The sequence below is a fragment of the Euprymna scolopes genome, chromosome 44 (assembly GCF_053919585.1).
Source record: "Euprymna scolopes isolate OS-2025 chromosome 44, ASM5391958v1, whole genome shotgun sequence".
Lineage (NCBI taxonomy): Eukaryota > Metazoa > Mollusca > Cephalopoda > Sepiida > Sepiolidae > Euprymna > Euprymna scolopes.
In genome coordinates this window covers 5443460-5456755 of record NC_136525.1, presented here as the reverse complement: position 1 = coordinate 5456755, position 13296 = coordinate 5443460, and the positions used below count along the sequence as shown (strand labels likewise).

Genomic DNA, 13296 nt, shown 5'->3' with positions numbered 1-13296 from the left:
CGTCTACATTTTTCTTTCCTTCCTGCAAAACATTGTTATTTCTTGCAGCCGGCTTTCCGTTGTCAAGGAAAGACGAATAATGATTCATCGAACAGATCTTTCGACTTAAATGATGACCTGATGACCCGGAGTTTTTATTTTGTTCGTCCCTTTAAAAGTGACGGGAAACGAAAAGGAAAGGGGGGTGAATTAAGAAAAGGGTCTAAAGTAAGAACTAAAGAAGAGAATAAAATAAAATACACGAGTGAAAAATTTACTTTCACCATAACTAATGTTTGTGCAACCCCCCTCCCCCAAACAAAAAATTCAAGACGTGGTTGAGAAAAGCTCGAACAAATAAACGGATGAACGATTTGGAGGTAATTGTATTTCCTTGGTGGGGTCAACCAAAGTTGTCACGAAAATTTTGTACTGGCAAAAATTTACGTTTACCATGACTAATGTTTGTGCACATTAAAAAAAAAAAACTTCAAGGCGTGGTTATTGAGAAAAGTGCAGACAAACGAACGGACGAACGGGAGTAAAATTTTTTCCTTCGTTGGGGGACCAAATAAAAATAAAAACGTAACAAATGACAGGACAACCCGAACGAAAGAAATGACGAATAAACGAGAAAAAAGAAAATAACGAGCGAATGAAAGAATGAACAAATAAAAGAAATAATGAATAAAAGAAAGAAAGAAAATAACGAAAACGAAATACAGTAAAAAAGAAAAAGAGAGAAAGGAGAAAGAATGGGACTGCGCAAGTTAGATGGTCAAAACTGTAGAAAGAAAACTTTGGATATCGCTAAGAGCGAAATAACCTTTCCTTGAGATCTGTTAAAATAAAATTCAGAGACGGGTGTAGAAGAAATAACGACAGACAAATAAATACGACGGGAAAAGAAAAGGAGTTGGGATGAATTACGAACGAAAGAATATAAGAAAAAACAACAGCATAATAACGAATGAACGAGCGAAACCTGTAATTACGAAGACATAACGAAAAAATATGTCGGAATTCTTCAAAAAGTAATTAAGTTTTATATTCCTTATCTTTACTTCACACTGGCTTGCTAAAAGAATCGGTCAAACTAGCAGAAAGCATTTTTATTTGGTCGTTAATTGCCCCAATTTAAAAAAAAAAGAAAAAAGAAAAGTCTAGCCCTCCTTCCCCACCCGTGTAATGCATATTTAAAAATACTTATTTATTTATTTTTTTTTTTTAGAGGTAGATAGGGGGGGGCTTATCCCTGTGTTAAACTAGAGCAAGAGTCTCCAAACTACGACCCACGGGCCAGATCTGGCCCGCCAAAATCTTTATCCGGCCCGCAGAGCTCTTATGGAAAACGTAAAGATATTTATGAAAGATTTTTTTTTAATGCAAATGTGTGAAAATAGTGTTTTATCTTTTTGTTAAGAAAATGAGGTTTGGGAGAACCAGTTTCAATTAAAAAAAAACAAACAAACAAAAAACAAAGTTAATGAGCAAAATTGTATGAAAACACGTCCAGACCATTCTTATAGTACTTATGCACTAATGTTACCCTACTGAAATAATAACGTTATTATTTTGAAAGCCGTTCTTAACATTGGGGAAGGGAGAGTGTTTTCTGACTATTCTGTACTTCCACCTAACAATTTAATAAAAAAATATATCGTGAAACTTGAATTTAACTTGAAAATACAATTTAAAAATAGCATGGTAGCATTAATGCATAAGCGCCATCTCTATATAAATAAAATGAACTCATTTTTTCCCGTCGGATTTTGACATTAATAGGATTAAAAATCAAGATATTTCATGCAAATATAATATGCACAAACGGCAGAACAATATCTGAGGTGTGTTATAGGCTTATTATTTCTCAAATTCCTCGATAATCTTAGATTTCTATACTTTTTCTGCTGAGAAGTCACGGCCAAAATCGGTTAAGATCAATGGAAGTGGTAAAATATTTTCTCTCTAATAAATTCCTCCTCCCCCTGCCACCACTTAACACCGTTTGGGGATCGTTCACAAGGAACAGTTGAGAAGAGAACACCGGTTTGGCTTCGTAGTTCTTTCATGTGAGGTTATTTAAAATCACTAAACTAAGCTGCAGTGCTCTGTGGCGTAGTGGTTAGCGTGCTGGACAATTCACATTATATTTTCACGTTCGCGCCGACCTACCGTAGTGGTTTTTTTTTTTTTTTTTTTTTTTTGTTTCCTAAACAACTGGAATGGACTTTTCTTGGTGGCCGAACTGTTAACGTTGCAGATGTTTTTTTTTTTTGATTTTTTTTTTTGTTTTTTTTTTTCGTTTTTTTTTTCACACTTTATTTTCCTACTTTTACTCATGACTCCGGGTTTGATCCTTCCTACTTACCTACCATAACATTTTTTAAACCCCCCTCCCCGTCCCGGAAACAAACACTCGGGCAACGGCGGGTACCCCCGCTAGTTAAAAATAAATTATTTTGGCCCGCGTAGCTCTAAAAACTCAGTAATATGGCCTTCCATTCGAGAACTTTGGAGATCTCTGAACTAGAGGAATGGGAGCTTAACCTGCACTTATTTTTTAAAAGTGCCATTTTTACTTATTTATTCACTTTTTTTTTCTGTTTTTACCAGTGCCATTTTTTTCCGGTGCCATTTTTTTTTTTTTTTTTTTTAAATCTAAATTCATATATGTTTTATATATATTATATTTGTAATAATTTCAGATTTGGCATCCAAAAAAAGCCGATATTTATCAACATCATTCGAAAGCCGCTCGACCGGTTAGTATCGTATTATTACTTTGTACGCCACGGTGATGACTTTCGACCCTACCTACGGCGAAGAAAGGCAGGGAACAAGCAGGTAAGTTTCGATGTTTTTACTCTTTCTGTCTGTCTCACTCTCTCTCTCTCTTATTCACTCCTCCCTCTATTCACCACTCTCTCTCGTTCACTTTTTGTTTCCTTCCCTCCATTTTTCATATCTCCCTATATCTATGTTCCCCTCCTTCCTCTTGTCTCCCTATTTCTCCCCCTCTCTCTTTCTCTCTTCTCCTCCTTTCCCCTTCTTCTCTCTTTTCCAATGCAAAAGGTATTTTTGCAGGTTACAATTAAAAAAAAAAAAAAAAAAATGCCGCTGTTCAGTCTTGAAAGACAATGGATAGCCCCTGTAGGGGGAAGCTGCACATGTAATTGTGAGGCAAGGGTTGTGCAATCTCTAACCTGAATTAGCACTGGTTGGGTCCCGTGGCACGGAGACGTCCAGGACGACTGGAAACAATACCGAGATAAGCGGAGAGGACATACAACACCTGGTATTCCCAAATAGTCACCCATCTAGTACTGATCAGACTCAACGTTGCTTAACTTCGGTGATCTAACAGGAACCGGTGTTTCAACGTGATTGTCATACAATTACGCTTACAATTAATATATATATATATATATATATATATATATATATATATATATATATATATATATATAGTGTTAGAATGGAATAATTCCAGAGGAAATCCGGGTATGAGAGCTCAATGTGGTAAACAGAGCAATAACATAAAAATATAACACGGAAATTATATAATTGTCGATGCAATAATTTATTTCAACCTTATGGTATTTTCAAGCATCTAAACTAGACAATTACATTTTTGATACTCATTGTCTAGTTTAGATGCTTGAAAATACCATAAGGTTGAAATAAATTATTGCATCGACAATTATATAATTTCCGTGTTATATTTTTATATTATATATATATGATGAACTCTCCTGTCGATGTCGATTTCAACATATGAGCTTCCGCCACAACAACGAAGCTGCTCGGAAATGATTTCTTTATAATGGTGAAGGCTTTGTGTAGAACCAACCACCAACCATACTTTTGTTATTACTACTAATCTTTGTCGGCGCGGATGACTGCCACAGGACAGAGCAAACAGTAGACCGCAGGTTTTTACATCAGAATTTTCTTCTTCTAGGTGCATGTCTTAATGAAGACTGGGCGTGCATCTCTCCCAGTGAATTAATGCATCCCCAGATACCAACGTGGAAATTTCTACAACTCCGCGCAGTACATACAGTGCCTAGCCTTCCGAAATGGTTACCCATCTGATACTGGCCAGGCTCAACGTTTCTTAACTTTGGTGATCTGACGAGGACCAGTGTGACAACACGTGATTGTGCCGTGTATATATATATATATATATATATATATATATATATATATATATATATATATATATGAGCAAACAGCTAATAAAATATGTTAAAAAACACTTTGAAATGAGTTCAAAACATATTTAATCTGAAAAGGAAACACTAGATAAATGGATAGTCCTTAATCCGCGGAGTTTCGAAGAAATACTTTCCTTCTCATCAGAGGGTAGGAATTAGCAAAATGCGGGATCGGATTTTGCATGCAGAAGTATTTGATGAAACAACAAGTAAGTCAAAGATCTTACTTGAAAACAAAAAAAGATTGAAGCAGAGGGAATATGGTAAAGAAAAAGGTGATTACACATGAATGGATAGTCTGGTAGAAAATAAAAAATCCAGTGACGGTTTATTTTATATATATATATATATATATATAATTTATTCATACAAACATTGATCGCTACATATGTGCATACATGTTTCTGTAATCACCCATTACTGGGGAGATTTCGTTTTCAGGCCAAGAATTACCCTTGAAAACTGGTAATTCTTGGCCTGAAGACGTAATCTCCCCAATAACGGGTGATTACAGAAACATGTATGCACATATGTAGCCATCAATGTTTGTATAAATAAATTTAATATACCTGCTCTGTTTACTCATTGAGCACTTTTTGGTAGACACATGTTGTTTCATTGGCTGTACTTCTAGGAAACTAAACTCTACTGCCATAATGTTAAGTTTTAAGACATTGTGTTGAACAAAGATGGCGGCATAGTTTAGATCAGTAACCAAGATGGCAGCGAAGAATTAAATGCGGTCCGTGACGTAGCAAACGGCGAACTGATTGAATCCAAAATTCGACAATTTTTATAATAATTTTGCGACGTTTTGATTGGTTGTTTAGCACAGCCGTTGGTTATAAAAATGATTGGCGAATCCATTCGTCTCATACCCCCATTACAAGTCAAAAACTTTTTACACATAATAAATATATATATATATATATGTATATATATATATATATATATATATATATATATATATATATATACACACACACACATATATAAAAGTGACCTTGTCTGTCTGTGTGAGGGAGGGTCTCTACCAAACTACTCTGTCAATTTTTGGTCTAAAAACTTGAAAATTGATATAAATGAGGTTTGGACCTGTGGAACAAATTCGACTTAGTTTTTAACCCGTGAAAATAGCTGCTAAGAGGCCAAAAGGCATCTGCAAATATACATTTGTATGTTAATGTCAGTTTATTTTTAGAGTTTGGATCTTCATCTTTTGGTGGCTCAGACGGTAATGAATAATGCTAGAGAGCTACATGTATTGGTTTCAATTCTAGCTGTCGGCACACAAGGCATATTAAAAAAAAAAAAAACTTTTGAAATCATTACTATATATATATATATATATATATATATATATATATATATATATATATATTAGGCACAATATAATAATAGAGAATTGACTATAATAATTAATACAAAATCAGTATAATTAAAATATTGTATTAAATCATATTTTAAAATTGAACTACATCGGGCAGTCACTACTATATATATATATATATATATATATATATATAATGTGTGTGTGTATATATATTTTTTTTACGTAGACATAACCACTTATCAAGGCCCAGAGACCACTCGAGTATAAGGGTTAAGAGTGTACAGTAGTCAATTGGACAATATAGTAATCGTTAGTAATGGAAATTCGGTAAATTTGTTAACTTAAGTGGAACGGCTCATCAAGAACTTGTTTACGTTGGACTTGAAGATAACCATATTGTAGTCAGCTGGAAAGCAGGAAAACGGAAGGCAATTCCACAGGCGCGCAGTTCTAATTGGGTACAATATAATAATGAATAGAGAATTGGCTCTATAATAATAAATACGAAATCTGAATAAGATAAAAACATCATATTTAAGCATATTTTGCAACCGGACAACGCCGGGTGGCAACTGCTAATGTGCTTATAAACTTTGTCAGCCGTGGCATCTTCAAATAGTACGCTGTTCCCGTTGAAGAATTTCAGAAATTCTCATTGTTTGCTCTGATGGAAAAGCCACCCAGCTTTGTCTCGCCTCCGCGGTGCAGCAACCCAGCAAAATAATTCCACACGCCCAGGTTCTCTGTTTGCGTATCTGCTTATTTGTTTATATGCTGAAGTATCCGTATCGGATGGAGGGTCAGAAGTTCAGATTTTTTTTGCTTTGCATTTCATTGGCTAGCTACACTGAAGCTTGGCACTGTTGTAGATTAACACCCCCAGCGAGATCACCCCCCCCAGCCGCTACAATATATATATATATATATATATATATATATATATATTTACCCTTAACCGGACTATTCATTCATGCGAAATCTTTTTATCATTTTTCTTTTACCTCCTATTCCCCTTACCTCACCCTTTTTTTTTTTTAACCAAGTAAGATCTGTGACTTACTTGTAGTTTCATTAAATACTTTTATATGCAAAATCCGATCCTGCATTTTGCTAATTCCTGCCCTCTGATGAGAAGGAGAGTATTTCTTCGAAACTCCGCGGATTAAGGACTATCCACTTATCTTGTGCTTCCTTTTTTAAAATTAAATATGTTTTTAACTCTTTTTCAAGATGTCTTTTAACATGTTTTATTAATCATTTGTTCATATTATAAGCTCTATTTCCTTTTCGGTTTTATTGAGCTTTTACATCTGGTTGAGATTACTTTACTTGTAAATATTAATTCTTTAATATTTATAATATATTTTAAGTTTACCATTTTGATTACCTTAGTAAACTTATTGTAATTTTTATTTTTTATTTTTTATTTTTTTATTTTTTATTTTTATATACATACATATATATATATATATATATATATATATATATATATATATATATATGTTTGAGGTGTTCAGAAGTCGGGACTAATGAAGACAACGAGGTTGTTAGATAGTGCTCAATGAAAAGAGCAAAATATTGTTTTATTATTTGAGGGTAAGCAGTTACATATGGTCACTACAAATAGCCATCTGTTTCAGTCAAAGAGACTTTCTCAGGTGACCCAGAACCTCTCGACGCCACTGGGTGGCCTGATGAAGTCTCTTTGACTGAAACAGATGGCTATTTGTAGTGACCATATGTAACTGTTTACCCTTAAATAATATATATATATATATATTCTACTTTTTTAGGCGATTATGTGTGAACAGTCTGAAAAACATGGCAGGAGGAAAAAAAACCATTAGTTTGATATTGTTGTAGATTAACATTGGCGAAATCATCTCTCCCATCCTCAAATATATGTCTAGATATATTCTACTTTTTTAAGCGATTACGTGTGAACCACTCTGAAAAACATGGCAGGAGGAAAAAAACAAAACAATTAGTTTGGTATTGCTGTAGATTAACATCTTCGGCGCAATCGCCTCTCCCCTCCCCAAATATATAGCTAGATATATTCTACTTTTTTAAGCGATTACGTGTGAACAGTCTGAAAAACATGGCAGGAGGAAAAAAAAGCAATTAGTTTGGTATTGCTGTAGATTAACATCTTCGGCGAAATAATCCTTCCCCTCCCCGAATATATATAGCTAGATATATTCTACATTTTAAGCGATTACGTGCGAATAGTTTCATGGCAGGAGGGGGGGGGGAAGAAACAAACAATGGTGCAACCTAATAATAAAAAAAAAAACGTAATACAGAAAAATCTTTATAATGTACGTGTTCGTCACTGAACGAAAGTGTTATATTCATAAAATCACATGAATTTATCAAATAGTTTTTATTTTTACTAAGGGATTTAAAAAAAAAAAAAAATTTTTTTTATCTTTTTTACTCCATCGTCTGACCGGAAGTTTGCAACGTTGGGATTAAGTAAACTCAATCAAACCGATACGACGACTTGCAAAAAAAAAAAAAAATGGCAACGCAAAACAAACAAACAAACAAACAAAAAAAAAACAAAAACAAAAACAAAACTACCCCTCCCTGTAGAAAACCGCCCAGTTGAGGGTGAAGGAATTAGTGTTTTTGGCCAGTTTTTCGATATTTGTTGTTCGAAGGGTCGAGGTTAAAAACGATATCGGTTTGGTCAGGTACAATCGCTTCTGTCGAAAGTTTTTTCGAAACATACAAACAAACGCGCGCGCGCGCGCACACACACACACACACACACACACACACATTTTGCCTTTTATATAGATAGAAAACTAGCGAGGGTTCTAGTCGTTATGAGATGAGAGATGCCGTGATGAGTCAATTGACACGTTCACACAAGACCTTCCAGATATTGTTGAACCGTTAAAACAGGTGCATTGCAGCCGGAGGAGATTACTACGAAGCCTACCAGAGTTTCATGTGTGTACTATCAGTAAAAGTGCCCATGGCAAAAAAGTCTGGAAACTTATTGAAGGCACCTCATTTATGCAGGTATGTTATTTGAATTATCTTCCTTCGCTAAAAAGTAACTTCCATACCCCCCCCCCCGACACACACTTCATATGAAATGTCGCTGTGGTTCTTGGAAATCCTCAAAGACTCTATCGTCATCCAAAATGGCATCTACAAATGCCAGGGATCACATCACAAATTAAAAAGTATCCTGGACAACGCCTGATAGGTGGACTTAGTATCGTATAATGGTATTCGCAGATTCGCTCCCATTTCCGTTTCGATCTCCTCAGAAATTTTTGCTTGGAATTCTTTTTACAGCCATTCCTAAAGACAATCCGTCTTGAATTTCAACCCATCCCAAATTCACCGATTTCTAACATATCGTGTCGCACATTAACATGTCTTCTCATTTTTAAATTGCAAAACCTTATGGGATTGATTTTTTTTTTTTTTTTTTAAGATCTGTTTTTTTTGGGGGGATTTTTTTTTTTTAAGATCTGTTTTTTGGGGGATTTTTTTTTTATGGAAGGAAGTCTCAGTTTTCTTTTTCTGTTTTTTTTTTCTTTTGTCGGTTAGTTTTTTTTTTCTTTTGTCGGTTAGTTTTTTTTTTTTCGATCATTATTTTACAAAAAAAGAAGTTGTTCAGTATATCATTCATGAATTCTTTTTTTATTTCGTTTTATTTGTTTTTGTTTTTTTTAATTTCGTTTTTAGTTCATTCTTTTCTTTCTTTCGTTCTTGTTTTCTCTGGTTATTTCTTTTATTCGTTCGTTTGTTATTTCATTCATTACTTCGTTTTCTTTCATTGATTATTTTTCATTGATTATTTTTCATTAATTATTTCTTTCATTAGCTATTTTTCATTAATTATTTTTCATTAATTATTTCTTTCATTAGCTATTTTTCATTAATTATTTTTTTCATAATTTATTTTTTTCATTAATTATTTTTTCATTATTTTTTCATTAATTATTTTTTCATTAATTATTTTTTCATTAATTATTTTTTCATTAATTTTTTAATTATTTTTTCATTATATTTTTCATTAATTATTTTTTTCATTATTTTTTTCATTAATTATTTTTCAATAATTATTTCATTATTTTCCATTATTTTTTTATTATTATTTTATTATTTTTTCATTAATTATTTTTTCATTTTTTATTATTTTTTTCTTTCATTTGTTTTTATTTCAATTTTTATTTGAATCTATTCTTTAGTTCTTACTTTACACCTTTTTCTTAATTCACCCCCCCCTTTCTTTTCGTTTCCCGCCACTTTTAAAGGGACGAACAAAATGAAAACTCCGGGTCATCAGGTCATCATTTAAGTCGAAAGATTTGTCCGATGAATCATTATTCGTCTTTCCTTGACAACGGAAAGCCGGCTACAAGAAATAACAATGTTTTGCAGGAAGGAAAGAAAAATGTAGACGTCATGACGGACGAATCGATTCCATTCGATTTGGTTTGGATCGATGATTTCCTTAAAAATCAAAAGCGATCTCCACTGACAAATTGCTAATTACCGCCAGACATGCAGTCTCACAGGTCAACTGATTAGAGACTTAGGATTTAGGGTGTCGTGTTTGATCAATGAACTCCTACAAGTGCGCAACAGACACCTTTGCTTCATTAGATCATGATGATGATGAAGATGGCCTGGGGGTGGGGGTCAGGCATGATGAGTTTTTGATGTTGTTTTCGGCCATAAAAAAATGTAACGTTTTTCGTTACTAAAAACATCTGTCGTTATTCCTGGGGGTCTTTTATTATCCATTTCTTTTTTTTATGAAACCCAAATGAATCTTCATCCACCGGAAGACTGTCACGATGATCCCTGACGAAACGGATATAAGTGCTCAATATATTGAACCGTTTTCAATGATAAATAAAATGTCTGTATACGCGCGTATTTTGTTAGTTCGTTTATGGGAGATCCCCAAATGTTCATTATATTTAATTATATTTTAAAAACTGTGTGTGTGTGTGACGTACCTTGATACGTAGCTTATCTCCTCTCTTTCAATGTTTGTCTCATCAGTTTAGCTAGACAAAACTTCTTTTTATGTGGAAAAGACATACCGAGACGTTCGCTGAAAGTTTTTGAACAATTTTGTTTCTGGAGATAATTGAGAGAGGAAGGAAGGAAGGAAACCGGAGTGTTCGAATCATAACAAGGAAAGTATTTATTTTCTGGAGACTTTGAAAATCTTAAATCAATTTAGCAAAACTCAAATTTTTTGCTAAATTGATTTAAAAACTTTTCATTAATAATTCTTTTTACTCTATCGTTTTTCATAATTTGTGGATATGTTCACTACTACGACACGGCACTAATTATTTATTTCACCTATCTTATTTAAATATTTGGGTGACATGCGAACAGATTTTAAGGAAGGGTTATTTCGCTCTTAGCGATATTTAAAGTTTTCTTTCTACATTTTTTTCTATAGTTTTTGGCTAACTGCCTTGCGCACGTCCCATCACAAACTCTAATTGTTCGATATCTTAATTTCCTTCGGCATTATTGGCGGTCTCTTTCACACCTGCGTTGACCTTTACATCGAACTTAAGAAAAATAAATAAATAAATCAGTTCTAAACATAGCTTGACTGACCAGTGACTCAGCATCATCTCGTCTAGACCGATTGATGGAATTAAACTCATCTATGCTAACTTTTTAAGAAAAAACAAAACTTTCACTCTGAACATGTGTTACATCTCAACCAAATTTTTCTTTTTTTCGTTTATCAGCCTCTTCCCTCCCTCATCCTCGCCCCTTCCTCATGCCGACATTGCTTGTATTCAAAAAGGCACACATGTCTGCAATCTGCTGCTGGGTGTGACAGATGAAGGGTTTCGGAGAAGGGAGAGAACGGGCTTAAGGACAATCCCCTTTCTCTGTTTTTTTTTTCTTCTTCAGAGAAGCAACAAATACACTCTCATACCTTCTAAACCCTTAAAAGGGGTCTTCATGGAGGTCAACGTTGACTAGACTTTAATCTATACTCCTATAAATTTGTTTTTCTTTTTTTTTTTGTGTTTCGATATTAAAAAGAAAATACAACTTTGTTATATATGGGCCGTGGAATTGCATTCATCTGCAAAAAAAAAAAAAAAAAAAAAAAAAAATCTAGCTAATTTGCATATTCTTTTAAACATTCATTTTAATTAATTCCCTATTAGTTTTTTCGCTTTTCTCACGGGATGATCATCTTTAGTTAACTATCACGTGTAATTATATTCATGCAGATATTCTACATGATTTATACTTGCATAATATTTGCGTAAAAATGGTACAGTAAACACAAACCTTTTTCTATTTATGTATACGTATATTTGTTTAAAAAATTTTGCCTACCAAACTCCTCTGCCAGTTTTTGGTCTACAGACATGAAACGTCATATAGAAGGTATTTGAGTCCATGCCAAACTTTGTTTGAGTTTTAGCCCGGGAAAATCGGTATAAAAGTGTGAAAATTAAAATAGTGAAAGTTGCCAGATAAAAGTTGAATGCATACATAACGTATTGGTTCATGTTTAAGTTTTTAGCCTTGCAGCAAACGTGTCTTCATAGCTCAGTCATTAACATCAAAGGCAAAAATAAATTGTAAGCTAAATGTTTTGGTTTCGATTCTCGGTGGTGGCGTATGAGTCATTCTTTTTTTTTTTTTTTTTTTTTTTTAAATCGTCATTGGGTCCAATATAATAATAAATACGAAATCTGCATTAATCAAAATATCATATTAAGCGTATTTTACGATCGGACAATGCCGGACGCCCTGCTAGTCTATAAATATAAAAGCGAAAATGTATGTATGTATGTATGTGTGTTCGCTTTTTCTGTGTGCCTACAAAAGGCTTTTTTCAGAGAAGCGGTCGGTCGCTTCACAACTTTTTAAAACTTTTTATACCACATATAAATCGTAATATCTCACAGTTAACAACGAAGCTCGCCTGTCTATTTAATTTGCTCGATTTCGGGAAGATAAATATTCAACATTTGTCGCTCGCCACATGTGTGTTAGTCTTTTTCTTATAACATCTTGGGGGGGGGGGCGTTCAGCAGTAAATACTATCCCGCAGTCAAACTTGACCTCATTAACTCATTAAAATGGGCACCTGCCAAATCCAAGTAATTAAATAAATTCAAACGTGTTTCCGTTAGCATCTCGCGGTGGGACAATGGTTAACGTCGCACTTTTTTTTTTTACACTCCAATCTCTGCCCCCCCCCCTCGCCAATCTTTCACGATAAACACTCGCCTAGCTGAAACCACTGTAAAAAATTTTCCCCACTCCTTATCCGTACCAAAATCAAAACGTAGATTCCATGAACAAAGCTTCTTTCTTAGAAGTGCACGCCTGTGGAACTCTCTTCCGGTTGCCTGTTTCCCACCTGACTACAACCTGGATATCTTTAAGTCCAATGTGAACAAATTCCTGATGAACCACCTCCTTAAGTAAGACACTTTATCAAATATCCAATACTAACGTACTGTGCACACAATAACCCTTATCCCTGAGTGGCTTCCGGGCCTTGATAAGTGGTGACTACCTTGTAAAAAAAAAAAAAAAAAAGGCGAAATTCGTGCTAACAAAACGCGTACATTTCATATGTTAAACAAACAAATCCACAAAAAAATACTTCACATAAAAGACAATGTCGCCAACGGCAATATAAAAAAAAACAAAAAAAAACAAAAACAAAGTGCATGTGGGTGTGTTGGGGGTGCATTAGTAGGATCGGGGGACAAGCCAATACCT

At 34.0% G+C, this 13296-nt stretch overlaps 1 protein-coding gene and 1 pseudogene across 1 annotated transcript in view; one reads left to right on the top strand and one right to left on the bottom strand.

Moving 5' to 3' along the window:
- The window catches only part of LOC145268654 (heparan sulfate 2-O-sulfotransferase 1-like), a 303656-nt gene that overhangs the window by 270069 nt on the left and 20291 nt on the right, over positions 1-13296 (top strand). Inside the window, exon 5 of the mRNA XM_080124139.1 lies at positions 2688-2826. Within this exon, the coding sequence (XP_079980265.1) occupies positions 2688-2826 (139 nt within the window). The remainder of the gene's footprint in view (positions 1-2687; positions 2827-13296) is intronic.
- Positions 3263-3377, bottom strand: LOC145268998 (5S ribosomal RNA; annotated as a pseudogene).